Source organism: Drosophila yakuba, chromosome 2R, assembly GCF_016746365.2.
Source record: "Drosophila yakuba strain Tai18E2 chromosome 2R, Prin_Dyak_Tai18E2_2.1, whole genome shotgun sequence".
Classification (NCBI taxonomy): Eukaryota; Metazoa; Arthropoda; class Insecta; order Diptera; family Drosophilidae; genus Drosophila; species Drosophila yakuba.
This window is the reverse complement of record NC_052528.2, coordinates 17,562,931-17,577,530: the sequence shown is the minus strand read 5'-3', so window position 1 is coordinate 17,577,530 and position 14,600 is coordinate 17,562,931. Positions and strand designations below refer to the sequence as shown.

The following is a 14,600-nucleotide window of genomic DNA, read 5'->3' as shown; positions in this document are numbered from 1 at the left end:
ATGAGCGTACACATGTGCGTATACGTAATATGTGTGAAATGTGCGCCTGTATAGACGGCCAGCCGACACGTGCGCGTTAACAATTTAATTACGCGCTGCGGGCAGCGGCAGCTGCCACAAGTCTCTCGAAAAAAGTTAATCATCGAGTCGAGATGGTATTCACAAATTAAATCCAGCCCCCGGTTACCGTTGTGGCACGCTTAAAGCCGGCCAAATGTTTCTGCTCAAAGGACTCGAGTGGTGTTTAAGTGCGGCAAGTCGGAGGTCTCAAGTGGTCATGTTCATGCTCTATAAACTCAAATGAAACAGATTTGGCTATTAATCCTGATCAAGAATATATAATATATACTAAATACTTGTATTGACAAAAGAATCTACAAAGGGAGTGGTAAGGAAACCTAAAATACGTAAGCCTGAACTTCTTTATTAAAATAATGAAAAGAAATAACATATTTCATTCTTGATAACCATTTATGTACGACTTCGCAGTGGGCGTGGCACTGGCAATGGGGTGGAATGGGATGGGCGTTAGAAAGTAGAAAGTTGGAAGTAGAAAGTAGAAAGCAGTGCCACCGAACATGTGTGCATTTTGTTAGTTGATTGCCTAAGCGTCCGTGCTTGTGGTTACATACTGTTGATTCCTGTTGGCTTTTCCCCACCGTTGGCTTCCTTTATTGTCATTTTTTTTTGTTGCGGTTAGTTTTATGGCTCTCACCATTTGGCTTTATGATGCAACCAACTGTGGCCTTTTGCATAAACTTGGAATTCATTTTGTTGCTCGCACTTGGGCGTGCCATGTGAAAACGGCCTAGGTACAAAAAACCACTATCAACAGTTTAATTATAAAACAGTTGTGCAGTTTTGTACTAAACTACATTGATTTACATTTTATTAAAATAACACTTTATTGTACGTAAGCGTTATTTGTTAATTTCAAAACGGATGAAGCGAGCTCTTGTAAATAAAGTAACAAAGTAAATTATCCGTGGGACTGACAAACAAGCAATTCGACTTGGTTTTCCAAAAAGTTTTCAAAGCAAAAACAGCCACCAACCACTGATCCCATCCCGCAAAAGTTGACCCTTCCATTTCCATCAAATGACATGGCAGTTGGAAGTTGGCAGTCAACACATTTGGTCCCTTGCCGTCACGTGAGCAAAATTGCTAATCAACTGGGGGGGATGGACAACCAAGGACATGGACATGGACACGGCCATCCATGTTTGAGTGCTGGTGACCCCCAGTTGTGGCGGCCCACTCCTGGGCGGAGTGACAACTCATCATTCCGTCGTTGAAGTCGAGGGCTTTAATGTGCTTAAGCGTTACGAGCATGAGCAAACATTATTGTCCTGCGGGAATCGATAAATTGGTGCTGAGTGCAGGTCTTTGGATTGGCATTGAAGTTGTGGAAGTGACACTTTGATAACCCAAGCCATCCCCATTCGACCACCCACTTTTTACTTTGAGCGACACTAATCTGTGTGTGTGGGTTGTATGGTGGATGTTTGTTTGCCAGTTTTGTGGCAAATGTGGATAATGGAGGGTGGTTAAGTAGCTCAGTTCAAATGAAATTTGAAATCTTTCATTCATTATATTTACAGACACACAGGGTTATGTTTGAAATATATCTGAAATGAACTTGTAGCTAGAAACATTCATTTAGGATGCGCTCTTAAGGAATTTCGCTTAAAAGTATGCAATGCTATTGTACTACGAATAACAATTCTTTTAATTATGCCTTTTTATAAATAAGAACACCAAGCTGAATAGGTTCTTATCAGCGCTTGTTTCGACTGATGTTCATCAAAACAAATCGTCGCCCCAGTTCAGTTGTGAATCTAACTTAGTGCTAAGCGGTACTACGTAGCATGATGTTCATTCAAAACAATCCATATGGCGGATTACTGCTCTGCAGTTTCTTCGCCATTTTCCAGAGTATATACGCCGAGGTGGGAAAACTGGTCTGCTTCTACGATGCGAAGAGTTTTGTGCGTGAAGGTGAGTTTTCCCTCAATTGTAATCTACGTGTGCCAAGTGGATCAGAGGTTATCTCCATTGCAGGCCCCGCCCAAATGTCGCTGGCTGAACTGGAGCCCGCTCTACAGTTTTGCAACTTTCTGGTCTACGGCTATGCGGGCATTGATGCCGAGACCTATAAGATCAAGAGTTTGGATCCATCGTTGACCAATGATCGCCAGCATTATCGCCACATCACTGCTCTGCGCCAGAAGTATCCGCATGTCCGCTTCCTGCTGTCGGTGGGCGGCGATCGGGATGTGGACAGCGAGGGCGTGGCAGATAGTGACAAGTATCTGAGATTACTGGAACAGCCGGAGCATCGGAAAAGCTTCCAGGCGAGCGTACTGACGGAGCTGAACAACCACGGCTTCGATGGCATCGATCTCTCCTGGCAGTTCCCCAAAAATAGATCCAAATTTCATCAGGGCGTGATCAAGAGGGTGTGGGGAACGATTCGTGGCTGGTTCAAACACCCATCGGTGGACGACAAGTCGGAGGAGCATCGCCAGCAGTTTGCCACCCTTCTCGCAGAGCTGCAATCCGATCTGCGGCGAGCTGGCCAACTGCTAACTGTCAGCATGCTGCCCCATGTTTCAGCGGAACGTAAGTGATATCATTACAGAATCATACAACTAGTAACTAGTAGTAGCTAGTAACTTTCACTTACCGCAGTCTTTATTGATGTTCCAACGGTGCTGAGTAACGTGGACTTCGTCAACCTGGGCACCTACGACTTTCAGACACCGGAACGCGATCCCGAAGTTGCAGATCTGCCCACACCACTGTATGCCATGTACGACCGGGATCCCAGTCACAATGTGCAGCACCAGGTGCAGTATTGGTTGAACCGGACATCCGCCATCAGTGCCCACAAGCTGCACGTGGGCGTGACCAGTTACGGCCGTGCTTGGAACATGACCCGTCGCTCCGGCATCACCGGCTATCCACCCATTCCGGCGGCCAATGGAGCCGCACCGCCGGGTAGGCAAACGGTTACATCCGGATTGCTTAGCTGGCCGGAGATTTGTGCTTTGCTGCAGCAGCAACCGCAGGATCACGAGGTGCCGCATCTGCGCAAAGTTGGCGATCCCACCAAGCGTTTTGGCATCTATGCGTACCGGGCGGCGGATGATCGTGACGAGAATGGCCTTTGGGTGGGCTACGAGGATCCCATGACGGCGGCCATCAAGGCGGCATTCGTGCAGGCGCAGGGATTGGGCGGAGTGGCCTTCCATGACCTGTCCATGGATGATTTTCGTGGCCAATGTGCTGGCGAAAAATTCCCCATTCTGCGTAGCATTAAATTTAAGCTATAGAAAAACTGCGAAGCATTAAATTTAAGCTATAGAAAAACTGCGTAGCATCAAATGTAAGCTATAGAACAACAGCTCTTTGATTGCAATTAAATGTTATATTTTTACGGTTTCATTGAATTTGTAAAAAATGTAATTTAAATTAGTAAAGTATGCCCACTTAACGAGCTAACAAATGGCTTCCGCGTGTCTTACTTTCTTTGGAAATATAAGAAAGCAGTTGTTTATTTAATGAAAACTAGGATAAATTGAGATGCGAGAAAAAGAAGGAGACGGAGACGGAGCAGGAAATAAACCGGCCAAGTGGAATCCTGTAAAGGCGAAAAAGGGAAAAAGTAAAAGCGTCCTGCCGCCACGAAGGCAACTGAAGTGCCAGGCGAAGCGAAAGGCAAAGCAAACTTCTCAAATGCCACTGACACGTTGGGTGGAATTTTGGGGGGGTGGGCATGGCACCCATGCTTGCAAGGACGAGAGGGTGGTTGGGTGGTGTTGGAGCGACGGGGTGGCATGGCGACTGGCTGGGCCAAAGTAAAAGTTGAAATTAAACCAATTAGTTTGCCTGCCACCACTCCGCTGCAATGAGCCGCATAAAACGCGGCGACGCAAGGTAAGTCCCTGAGATGCCCACAAAGTCACGAGTTCTGAAACACCCGGCTTAAGGTTTTAAAAAAAAATATATTGCCTTAAAGCTAGAAAGGTTTAAACATTTTTATAAATAAGGAGCGAAAAATAATAATGAATCATCTACCAACTGGCATGATTAAAAATAAGAAAACTGAAAAAACAAATGCTCATAGATGCCTAACCAACGGCAACTAGAAACATAAACTTTTGAATTGTTTTCTTTATTTATTTATAATATTATTATATATTCCATCTCCGCTCACGCCAGCATCTCCTGCAGGACTTTCGTGGGTTTGAAAACGGACTTCACCCTGCAGGTATTTAGACTTGGGCTCCGTTTTTAAGAGTATTTTAAACGACGGCGCCGCCCTTTTGGGGACTTGGGGGTTGGAGAGCCGAGACCCGCAGATAAGAGGCAAATTTGGAAGTGCCATAAAGCGGAGTCGAGTGGGGAGATGGGGGGGGTGGTTGGCTGCTTCGGCGGATGGCGACGTCATAAATTAATTATGATTTAACAACTTTAGCATGCACGACACGGCAGGAAAACTTTGCGCTTTTCATTACCGCCCAATCCCCCCCGCACACTCTTCTGATTTGTGTCGCTTTGTGGAGGAGAAAATTTTATAATTTTAATGAGCGCAAAAAAGTTGTAAACTTTTGGCTGCGTTGCCATTGGGAATGCACTTCACGTTAGATAGTACTTTATAGATATATATATATACAAGTAGAAGTCCTAAAAAAAAGTGAACACTTTGAACTGCACTTAAAATGGCTACAAAGTCTTAAGTTATCCCCGCACAATACATACAGTTGTGTGCCTATTAAAAACAAATGATTATTTAAATGAAATATATAAGGTAATACATTTTTAATCATTGTGCCTGCTGCGATAGTTTTTAATATCATTTACATACAATTTCACTTTAGGCAATGCTTGCATATCGGTGAGACGATGGATTCCGCATCACTGTTTTCCAGCTCCACTCTTGATGTCCTCGAAGGCCTTTTGCCACAGCTTGTCAAACTGCTTGGGCAACTTGGCGCGAATCTTATCGGCCAGCAAGCGGGCTCCTCGCAGATTGTCCTCCTCATAGAAGGGCAATGAGGAGAGGCGTTCCAGCCAGGCGGATAACTTGGGGTATTTGGCCGCATCCACGGGACAGTAGCTCAGATGCAGAGTGCTGACGGTGGCCACAATGCTGAAGTCGGCGATGGTCAGCTGAGGACCGGCCACATAGGGATTCTCCGCCAGAAACTGCTCCAACAAAGCGTAGGCATCCTTCAGTTCGGCCAGCCGATCCTTGGGCACCTCCGTGGCATTCTCCTTGAACAGAGCTCGCTGCAGTTGCTTGAAGATGCCGTGGAAGAGAACACCGGTCTCGAAATGCAATCGCTGATCCACGACAGCACGCTGCAGCGGATCCTTTGGATACAGTTCATCCGACTGGGCGTACTTGTTCACCAGATAGCCGATGATGGCGTGCGAGTCCCAAATGCACGACTCACCATCCTCCAGCATGGGCACCGTGTGCTGCGGATTCTTGCGCAACATATCCGGCTTCAGATGATCGCCGGCCTGGATGTCCAGCGTGCGGAACTCATGCTCCAGCTGGAGCGAACGAAGGGTCAGCAGAACGGCTCGAACCGGCGGACTGGACTCGGTGCCATATAGAATCAGGTTAACCATCGTGGTTGCTTAACTATTTGCCTTCTAGCTGGTTAGGTTGAGATTCGTAGCAGACAGTGGGCCATCCACAACTGACTCAAGGCAGGCTAAATAATTAGAATTTCTTTTAAACGCGATAAGATTAGATACTAAACTTAGTTTCTTGATAATTACCACAAAGACGTCATAATGCTGCAAGTTTAAGTTTGCCTAATTGTTTATTAATGCCCAAGATAAGTCGGTCGCCCTGCTATCTATAGCTACGTCAATATTTGATCAATGTCCCCGTGATTTATTTGATCATGGGTGGAGCACCAAAAGGGGAAAATTATTCATACTAATAGAAAAATATTAATCTATTTAATGCTACTATTATCCATAGATACCCCACATATTCCCGAATAATGTTAAGCTTTATATTAGCTTATATTTTGATGTTCCAGAGCTTTTAGGAACTTTCAAGCTTAGTTAAGAAGACTTTAATTGTAATTTTACACGGTTTCTACATGATTGAAGTATGTCTATACAGTGTTTAGGTTTTAAACAACTAAAATTATTTTCTTCTGACAAAAAATGTTTGTGAGTTCACAAGGACTATCTTTATTTTTGATAGGTGAGTACATTTTCTTTGTAGTTCCCAGCATAAGTTATTTTAAAATAAATTAAATGTGGACGATTTCAGATCTAATCATTGTATGCAATCAATGTTTTTTATGATGAAATAAATATATTATAAAAAGTTTTTTTCTTTAACTGTTTGGGTCAAACAAACACATGGGTTTGAGCTTTTATCTGAGGTTGCGAAATGCTCTCTCATTCAGCAGAAAGCTTGCGGCAAAAAAGGTGTGTACTATATACAGTAAATACAGAGATCAGTTGAGAAAAAAACGCTGCCGGGTAAACAACACATCATGTCCAGCTCTGGAATCATACTATATGGGACAGACCTCAGTCCCTGTGTGAGGACCGTCAAACTGACCCTGAAGGTCCTCAATCTGGACTACGAATACAAGGAGGTGGATCTGCAGGCCGGCGAGCACCTGAGCGAGGAATATCTGAAGAAGAATCCCCAGCACACGGTGCCAGTGCTGGATGATAATGGTACCTTCATCTGGGACTCTGGATCTGGCCAAGCGGGCGGTCATCAATCAACGCCTCTTCTTCGAAGCCAGCGTAATCTATCCTGGGTTAGCCAACGTAGTCGGTCCCTTCTGGACCACAGGATGCACTGAGGTGGCCCAAGAGAAGCTGGACTCGATTCATCGGGGTCTAAAGTTGCTGGAGACCTTCCTGCACAACAGCTCCTATCTGGTGGGAGATTCGCTGACCCTGGCCGATCTGCTCTCCGGACCCACAGTTAGTGCCCTGCGCGCCGCCGTCGACATCGAGCCAGTGGAGTACCCCAAGGTATCCGCTTGGCTGGATCGCCTCAATCAGATTCCCTTCTACAAGGCGATCAACGAGGAGGCGGTCCAGGGATACGTCGCCTTCCTTCGCAACAAGTGGACCAAACTGGGTGCCTAAACACAGTAGGGAATCCACTTTAGTACTATGAACCCTGAAACTTGACCCACCATGTACATTATATACTCATTACCTTTCATTTATTAAGTAACTCTTTACCTAATAAATTGTAACTTTTGCTTAAGAAAAGAATACCGAAATTGTTATTTTTGTTTTGGATTTTTGTTTACCTACCGTTGTTATAGAATGTTTAGGAACTACAATAATGGGTCCACATATAGGAAGTTATCACATATGGTGCATACTTGTAGGCAACACTTTTATTTGTAGATTGAATCAGCAACGATTATCTCACACTTGGGGAACTCGACCCCAATGTTATTATCACGCATTTTATGAACGTTCTAGTTGATATCGTCAGTGTACAATTACAAAAGTTTATTGAAGATACGAATGGGGCAAGCTCAGGGCACCCAATTTGTAGTGTAGTTAGGCTCGTTTAAATTTCTGTACGTGGAAAATGTAGTGAAAAATGTAGTGGAACTTGAGTCTCTCTGGTGATCGCAACATGACGGATAAAATAGTTTTGTATGGCATGGACATTAGTCCGCCTGTTCGCGCCTGTAAGATGACTTTGCGAGCCTTGAACTTGGACTATGAATACAGGGAACTGGATCTGCTGGCAGGAGATCACTGCAAGGATGAGTTTCTTAAGAAGAATCCTCAGCACACGGTGCCACTTCTCGAAGATAATGGAGCCTTAATCTGGGACTCACATGCGATTGCTTGTTACCTGGTGGACAAGTACGCCAAGTCGGATGAGTTATATCCCAGGGATCTGGTGTTGCGCGCTCAGGTGGATCAGCGTTTGTACTTCGATGCCAGCATCCTCTTTATGTCGCTGCGCAATGTCAGTATACCCTATTTTATTCGCCAAGTGAGTCTGGTTCCCAAGGAGAAGGTGGACAACATCAAAGATGCATATGGCCACTTGGAGAACTTTCTGGGGCATAATCCCTATTTGACCGGTTCGCAGCTGACCATAGCTGATTTCTGCTGCGGAGCCACTGCATCCTCACTGGCCGCTGTCCTTGATCTCGATGAGGAAAGGTATCCAAAGGTGGCTGCTTGGCTCCAACGCCTCGCGAAGTTGCCCCATTATGAGGAGGACAATCTGCGGGGCTTGAATAAGTACATCAATTTGTTGAAACCCGTCTTAAAGTTGGAGCAATAGTTATTTGTATTAAACAAATTTAAATCAAAAATGTATTTTAACTGAAATTTAAATAAAAATATTTTTTTTAAATCATAATACAAATAATATTATATTTCTTCGGTTGACTAGATTTTGAAGAAAACAAAAATAAGAGAGAATCTGTAACAGAAAGAGAATTTAAAATGTTTAAGATCGATTTTATGGTTGTAAACATTATAGTTCCGATAATGGCTGATTTATTGCCTAACACAATTTTCTATCTTATCGTTTAAACTATGGCAAGGTTCTTTGATCCCAAATGAGTAAACAAATATAAACGCTTAAATTGTTGCCAAGAGAGCTTTATATTGTAAAGCTCCAAAACGTGAAATACAAAAATATTACGTATACGACAGCTAAGAGATATGAGCGTTCCAAGCATTCAGTTTGCCAAACTGCAGAGTCATCACAGAGTTGCAAAGCTCTCTTAACTGAAGAGCACCACCTGAGCGGCTATATAAAGCCGTAAGTTGGGACAGTCATAAAGCAGTTAGTAGCCAAACGCCAAACGCCTTACAATACACAATACAGCAATGGGAAAACTTACGCTTTACGGAATCGACGGCAGTCCTCCGGTCCGCGCCGTGCTGCTCACCCTGAGGGCCTTGAACCTGGACTTCGACTACAAGATCGTCAATCTGCTGGAGAAGGAGCACCTGAAGCCGGAGTTCCTCAAGATCAATCCGCTGCACACTGTGCCCGTCCTGGATGATAATGGCTTCTACCTGTCCGACAGCCATGCCATAAACTCGTACCTGGTGAGCAAGTACGGCAGGAATGATTCGCTGTACCCCAAGGATCTGAAGAAGCGAGCCATCGTCGATCAGCGTCTGCACTACGACTCCAGTGTGATCACCTCGACGGGAAGGGCCATCAGCTTCCCGCTCTTCTGGGAGAACAAGACGGAGATTCCAAAGGCGAGGATCGATGCCCTGGAGGGTGTCTACAAGTCCCTCAATCTGTTCCTGGATAGTGGCAACTATTTGGCCGGCGATAACCTGACCATTGCCGATTTCCATGTCATCGCCGCTATGACCGGCAATTTGGTGTTCCTGCCGGTGGATGCCACCAAGTATCCCGATCTGGCTGCCTGGATCCAGCGCATCAAGGAGCTGCCCTACTACGAGGAGGCGAATGGCTCTCGTGCTGCCCAAATCATCGAGTTCATCAAGAGCAAGAACTTTACTATTGTTTAAGGCATTTTAGTATAGACAAAAATAAATAAGAACAAAATATCATAACCACTTGACTTTTGTACGACAATGTTGTTTACTATCAGTCAAAACTTGTTTTGAGTAAATCGATAAGAGAAACTACTGGTTTATTTTGTCGATTTTTGGCTTGCAGGTTGATTACCGCGTTCGATCTGGCGGCAGATATGATATATGGATTACAATATATAGTATATACTATAGTGTGCAGAGAGTTGATGGGTTTTTAATTAAATTTGTATTCAATATTTATACCCTTTACTCGTAGAGTAAGAAGGTATATTAGATTGGACAAAAGTATGTAACAGAGAGATGAAAGTGTTTCCGACCGTGTCAAATATATACATTCTTGATCAGGATCAATAGCCGAGTCGATTTCTGCTTCGCACTTCCACTAGCTGAGTAACGGGTATCAGTTAGTCGGCGAACTCGACTATAGCTTTTTCTCTTGTTGCATTTGTATTCAATATTTTTGTTATTTTATTTTTGTTATTATTTAGTAAATTATTATAAACTAAGCTGCCCCAAAAGATCAGTTAAAATATTGGAATTCATTCGATCTTCATTAATTCCTCTTGTTACAGCACCTGGTTTATAGCAATAGCTCAAAAGGTCTACAGTACAGAAATCATTTAGTTTAGTACTTTGGCTTTTTCTTGTGGTAATTACTGGCGTATGGCGTATAACCAAAATCTAATCATTAATTATTGTGTGTATGAATGTACGAAGAGCAGGTGGTAAGAGCTTTGAAACAAAAATCGCCATCAAAGCTTTCTCTTACGTCAGAGACGTTTGTCTGATTATTTAAAGAGCACCGATATCAAAATATGAGCTGATGTCATCCAATTGCGTTTACTGCCGTGTCATTACAGCACAGCGAAACTCTCTTAGCTTAAGAGAGCTCCCCAGCTATAAAAGCCCCACAGTGGTTAGGCATTTCGAAGAGTTAAGAGCTACACCTGCCGCTGGAAAAGCAAATAAGAAACTGGAAAATGGCCAAACTCATTCTATACGGATTCGATGGAAGTCCTGGCGTACGCTCAGTCCTGCTAACCCTTAGCGCCTTGGGTCTGGAATTCGAGTACAGGATTGTGAATCTGATGACCGGTGAGCACCTGAAGCCGGAATATCTCATGATCAATCCACTGCACACTGTGCCCACGCTGGAGGACGATGGTTTCTTTATCAACGATAGCCATGCCATCAATGCCTATCTGGTGAGCAAAGGACGATACCCTGTATCCCAAGGACCTTCAAAAGCGGGCCATTGTGGACCAGCGTTTGCACTATGACTCCAGTGTGCTGGTCAGCATCGCTCGTGCACTTGCCAGTCTGTTAATGGAGGGCAAGACCGAGATACCCAAGGACAGATTTGATGCCCTGGAGGAGGTGTACAGGACACTCGATGTGTTCCTGCAAAGCAATGACTTTGTGGCTGGGAGTAATCTAACCATCGCTGATTTCCACGTCATCGCTGTGCTTACGTCCACGGTGCTCTTCCGTGATGTGGACGCCACCAAGTATCCAAAGTTGGCGGGCTGGACTCTGCGCATCCGCAGGTTGCCCTACTACGAGGAGGCCAACGGATCGCGAATGGAGCTGGTGGCCAACATTTTCAAGAGCAAGAAGTTCACAATTGTATAATCCGCCGTATCTTCCAAATATATATTAAGATTAAACATTTTTCTTATTACTATGGGAATAGAACAATTATTCCGCTTCCAAAACTTCTCAACGGAACTCTAACTCATCATATGTAAAGGGATTATACTTGAATTCTCCTCAGTGTAGATTTATTGCACATAGAATATGATATATTTACTGAAAGGGCTTCTTGTTTGGAAAACGCTGAAGGTATTTTCCTAGAAAATAATAGTACTTTGGACTGCAGTCCCAACCAGGATCGTGTTGAGTTCTTTGGAACTTTCAGTGTCGGATGCACTGAGTTGGAGCCATTGCGAAGCCCTAAAAAGATATAAATACTCACTTTGGAACTAGCTGAAATCAGTTTCATTTCGCTATTACAACCGTTTTAGTTGGATCATGTCTGGTATTGTGCTGTACGGATTGGACATTAGTCCACCAGTGAGATCCTGCCAGCTGACCTTGCGAGCCCTGGAACTGGAGTATGAGTTCAAGGAGGTCGATCTCCTGGCAGGGGAGCATCGCACAGAGGAGTTTCTCAAGAAGAATCCCCAACACACCATCCCTTTGTTGGACGACAATGGTGTCCTGGTGTGGGACTCACATGCCATTGTTTGCTACCTGGTGGGCAAGTATGGCCAGACGGATGAGCTGTATCCCAAGGATCTGGTGAAGCGGGCACAGGTGGATCAGCGCCTCTACTTCGATGCCAGTGCCCTGTTCATGGCCCTGCGAAACATCTGTGCTCCGTACTTTTGCAATAATGTCACGGAGATTTCGCGTGAGAAGGCCGACAATGTGAGGGATGGCTATGGCCACTTGGAGACCTTCCTGGGCGAGAATCCCTACCTAACCGGGGATACACTCACCGTTGCGGATTTCTGCTGTGCTGCCACGGCCTCATCTCTGCCAGCTTTCCTGCCCCTGGAGCCGGAGAAGTATCCGAAGGTGGCCGCCTGGTTGGAGCGCCTCCAGGAGTTGCCCTACTACGAGGAAGCCAACGGGTTGGGGGCCAGGAAGTACGTGGACTTGCTGAAGGACCAGCTGACCCTTCTGTAAGCAGCCTTTCCCACAATTACCGAGTGCGTTGCTGCATCAATTTTTAATGCTCTGCTAATTAAAGAAAGTTGTTGACAAACGTTTGCCACTGTCTACACTCGAAGAAAAATGTGTGTATAAACAAAATATAATAAAAGAGTATGAAGTATATAAAAATATAAACTTTGCTGTAGAAGTACAGAAGTACTGTATACAATATTTATTACACTATAAAGTCATGTGGTTTAAGGTATTTGTTTTCAGGCCAACTCATTGCCGTAATTTAAGTGTAAATAATTTAATTTCAAACAAGAGAGAACGCTATAGTCGAGTTCCCCGACTATCTGATACCCGTTACTCAGCTAGTGTAAGTGCGAAGGACAGTTTTTGGCGGTTTGTGGGCGTTAGAGTGGGCGTGGCAAAAAGTTTTTTCGCGAAAAGATAGAAATTTACAAGACTAATACAAAAATGAAAAAATATCAAAACATTTTTCAAAAGTGTGGGCGTGGCAGCTTTGGGCGGTTTGTGGGCGTAAGAGTGGGCGTGGCAAAAAGATTTTTTGCAAGTCGATAGAAATTTTCAAGACCAATACAAAAATGAAAAAATATTAAAACATTTTTCAAAAGTGTGGGCGTGGCAGTTTTGGGCGGTTTGTGGGCGTTAGAGTGGGCGTGGCAAAAAGTTTTTTTGCAAATCGATAGAAATTTACCATACCAATACAAAAATGAAAAAATATCAAAACATTTTTCAAAAGTGTGGGCGTCGCAGTTTTGGGCGGTTTGTGGGCGTTAGAGTGGGCGTGGCAACATGAATCGACAAACTTGCGCTGCGTCTATGTCTCTGGAGTCTGTGTGCTTAGTCTCAACTTTCTAGCTTTTGTAGTTCCTGAGATCTCGACGTTCATACGGACAGACAGACGGACAGACGGACAGACGGACAGACGGACATGGCCAAATCGACTCGGCTATTGATCCTGATCAAGAATATATATACTTTATATGGTCGGAAACGCTTCCTTCTGCCTGTTACATACTTTTCAACGAATCTAGTATACCCTTTTACTCTACGAGTAACGGGTATAAAAATTTGTTCCCAGAGTTCGTGGCTTTTCGTATTCCGCTTGTACAGTTCAGTTGCTTGGGAATGGGAGGCGGACTTAATTAAAAATCCAGCGACAGCTTGGCAGGTTCCCAGGACCAGGGCAGATAGCTATATATATTCGTCCTGCCACCGTACGTAGCACTCACTTGTAAGTTCGCTGGAGAATGGGTAAGATCTCGCTGTACGGCCTGGACGCCAGTCCGCCCACCCGGGCATGTCTGCTCACCCTGAAGGCTCTGGACTTGCCCTTTGAGTATGTGTTCGTCAATCTGTTCGAGAAGGAGAACTTTAGCGAGGACTTCTCCAAGAAGAATCCACAGCACACGGTGCCGCTGATGCAGGACGATGATGACTGCATCTGGGATTCGCATGCCATTATGGCCTATCTGGTGGAGAAGTACGCGGCCAGCGATGAGCTGTATCCCAAGGATCTGCTGCAGCGTGCCAAAGTCGACCAACTGATGCACTTCGAGTCGGGTGTCATCTTCGAGTCGGCCCTAAGGAGACTCACCCGTCCGGTGCTCTTCTACGGCGAGTCCACCTTGCCACGCAATCAGGTGGATCATGTGCAGCAGGTCTATGATTTTGTTGAGACCTTTCTCGATGATCACGACTACATGGCCGGCGATCAGTTGACCATAGCGGATTTCAGCATCGTATCCACCATCACGTCGATTGGTGTTTTTCTGGAGCTGGATCAGGCCAAGTATCCGAAGATTACCGCCTGGCTGGAGAGGCTCAAGGAGCTGCCCTACTACGAGGAGGCCAATGGCAAAGGAGCTGCCCAGTTTGTGCAGCTCTTGAGGTCCAAGAACTTCACTGTAGTTTCCTAAACGCTTATGGCTTAACACTTTAATTGGATATGACCCCATTTTGCCATCACAAAATCAATATTCGCCATCAGAATATCTTTTCCTATACCTTTTGTTAAAATTGTTTAAATAAATTATACAAAGCACCCCCTTAAACGAATTGTTTCAAGAAAAACTATCGATTTTCATACTGCCCGTATTTTTCCATAGAAAATATACTTATACTCATTATGGGCGGTCAGCAATATTATTGAGCGATTGTCAATAACTGTAAGCATGACTCTCCATACCATATAAACCTGTTCGAGGTCTTTAATATGTTTACTTAATTCATGGCAAACAGAATTGATAGCTTCTTATCAACAATCACATATGCATTATCAGTGTGATTGTTTTGAGGAAAAGTACTTAAGCAACTTTGATTAAGGTTCGACGAACTGGTAGACCATATAA

At 44.5% G+C, this 14,600-nt stretch overlaps 7 protein-coding genes and 1 pseudogene across 7 annotated transcripts; 7 read left to right on the top strand and 1 right to left on the bottom strand.

Moving 5' to 3' along the window:
* The first annotated feature begins 1,824 nt into the window (after positions 1-1,824).
* On the top strand, positions 1,825-3,508 carry LOC6531099 (chitinase-like protein Idgf5). The gene is made up of 3 exons (XM_002091897.3): positions 1,825-1,998; positions 2,062-2,622; positions 2,692-3,508. Exons 1-3 carry the CDS (start codon positions 1,869-1,871, stop codon positions 3,333-3,335), a joined length of 1,335 nt encoding a protein of 444 aa, XP_002091933.1. The 5' UTR covers positions 1,825-1,868; the 3' UTR covers positions 3,336-3,508.
* A 1,286-nt stretch (positions 3,509-4,794) lies between these two features.
* On the bottom strand, positions 4,795-5,723 carry LOC6531098 (glutathione S-transferase 1). Its single transcript, XM_002091896.4, has one exon. It carries the CDS (start codon positions 5,641-5,643, stop codon positions 4,921-4,923), a length of 723 nt encoding a protein of 240 aa, XP_002091932.1. The 5' UTR covers positions 5,644-5,723; the 3' UTR covers positions 4,795-4,920.
* Positions 5,724-6,482: 759 nt separating this feature from the next.
* On the top strand, positions 6,483-7,278 carry LOC6531097 (glutathione S-transferase 1). Its single transcript, XM_002091895.4, is given in 2 exon segments — positions 6,483-6,742; positions 6,744-7,278. Coding segments are annotated over 2 exon segments (612 nt in total). The 5' UTR covers positions 6,483-6,533; the 3' UTR covers positions 7,147-7,278.
* A 334-nt stretch (positions 7,279-7,612) lies between these two features.
* On the top strand, positions 7,613-8,554 carry LOC6531096 (glutathione S-transferase 1). Its single transcript, XM_002091894.4, has one exon. It carries the CDS (start codon positions 7,655-7,657, stop codon positions 8,318-8,320), a length of 666 nt encoding a protein of 221 aa, XP_002091930.1. The 5' UTR covers positions 7,613-7,654; the 3' UTR covers positions 8,321-8,554.
* A 271-nt stretch (positions 8,555-8,825) lies between these two features.
* LOC6531095 (glutathione S-transferase 1) lies at positions 8,826-9,582 on the top strand. The gene has a single exon (XM_002091893.4). The coding sequence runs from the start codon at positions 8,875-8,877 to the stop codon at positions 9,535-9,537; it is 663 nt and encodes a 220-aa protein (XP_002091929.1). The 5' UTR covers positions 8,826-8,874; the 3' UTR covers positions 9,538-9,582.
* A 922-nt stretch (positions 9,583-10,504) lies between these two features.
* On the top strand, positions 10,505-11,231 carry LOC6531094 (annotated as a pseudogene).
* A 322-nt stretch (positions 11,232-11,553) lies between these two features.
* On the top strand, positions 11,554-12,446 carry LOC6531093 (glutathione S-transferase 1). The gene has a single exon (XM_002091891.4). The coding sequence runs from the start codon at positions 11,596-11,598 to the stop codon at positions 12,253-12,255; it is 660 nt and encodes a 219-aa protein (XP_002091927.1). The 5' UTR covers positions 11,554-11,595; the 3' UTR covers positions 12,256-12,446.
* Positions 12,447-13,468: 1,022 nt separating this feature from the next.
* On the top strand, positions 13,469-14,335 carry LOC6531092 (glutathione S-transferase 1). Its single transcript, XM_002091890.4, has one exon. The coding sequence runs from the start codon at positions 13,500-13,502 to the stop codon at positions 14,166-14,168; it is 669 nt and encodes a 222-aa protein (XP_002091926.1). The 5' UTR covers positions 13,469-13,499; the 3' UTR covers positions 14,169-14,335.
* Positions 14,336-14,600: the final 265 nt, after the last annotated feature.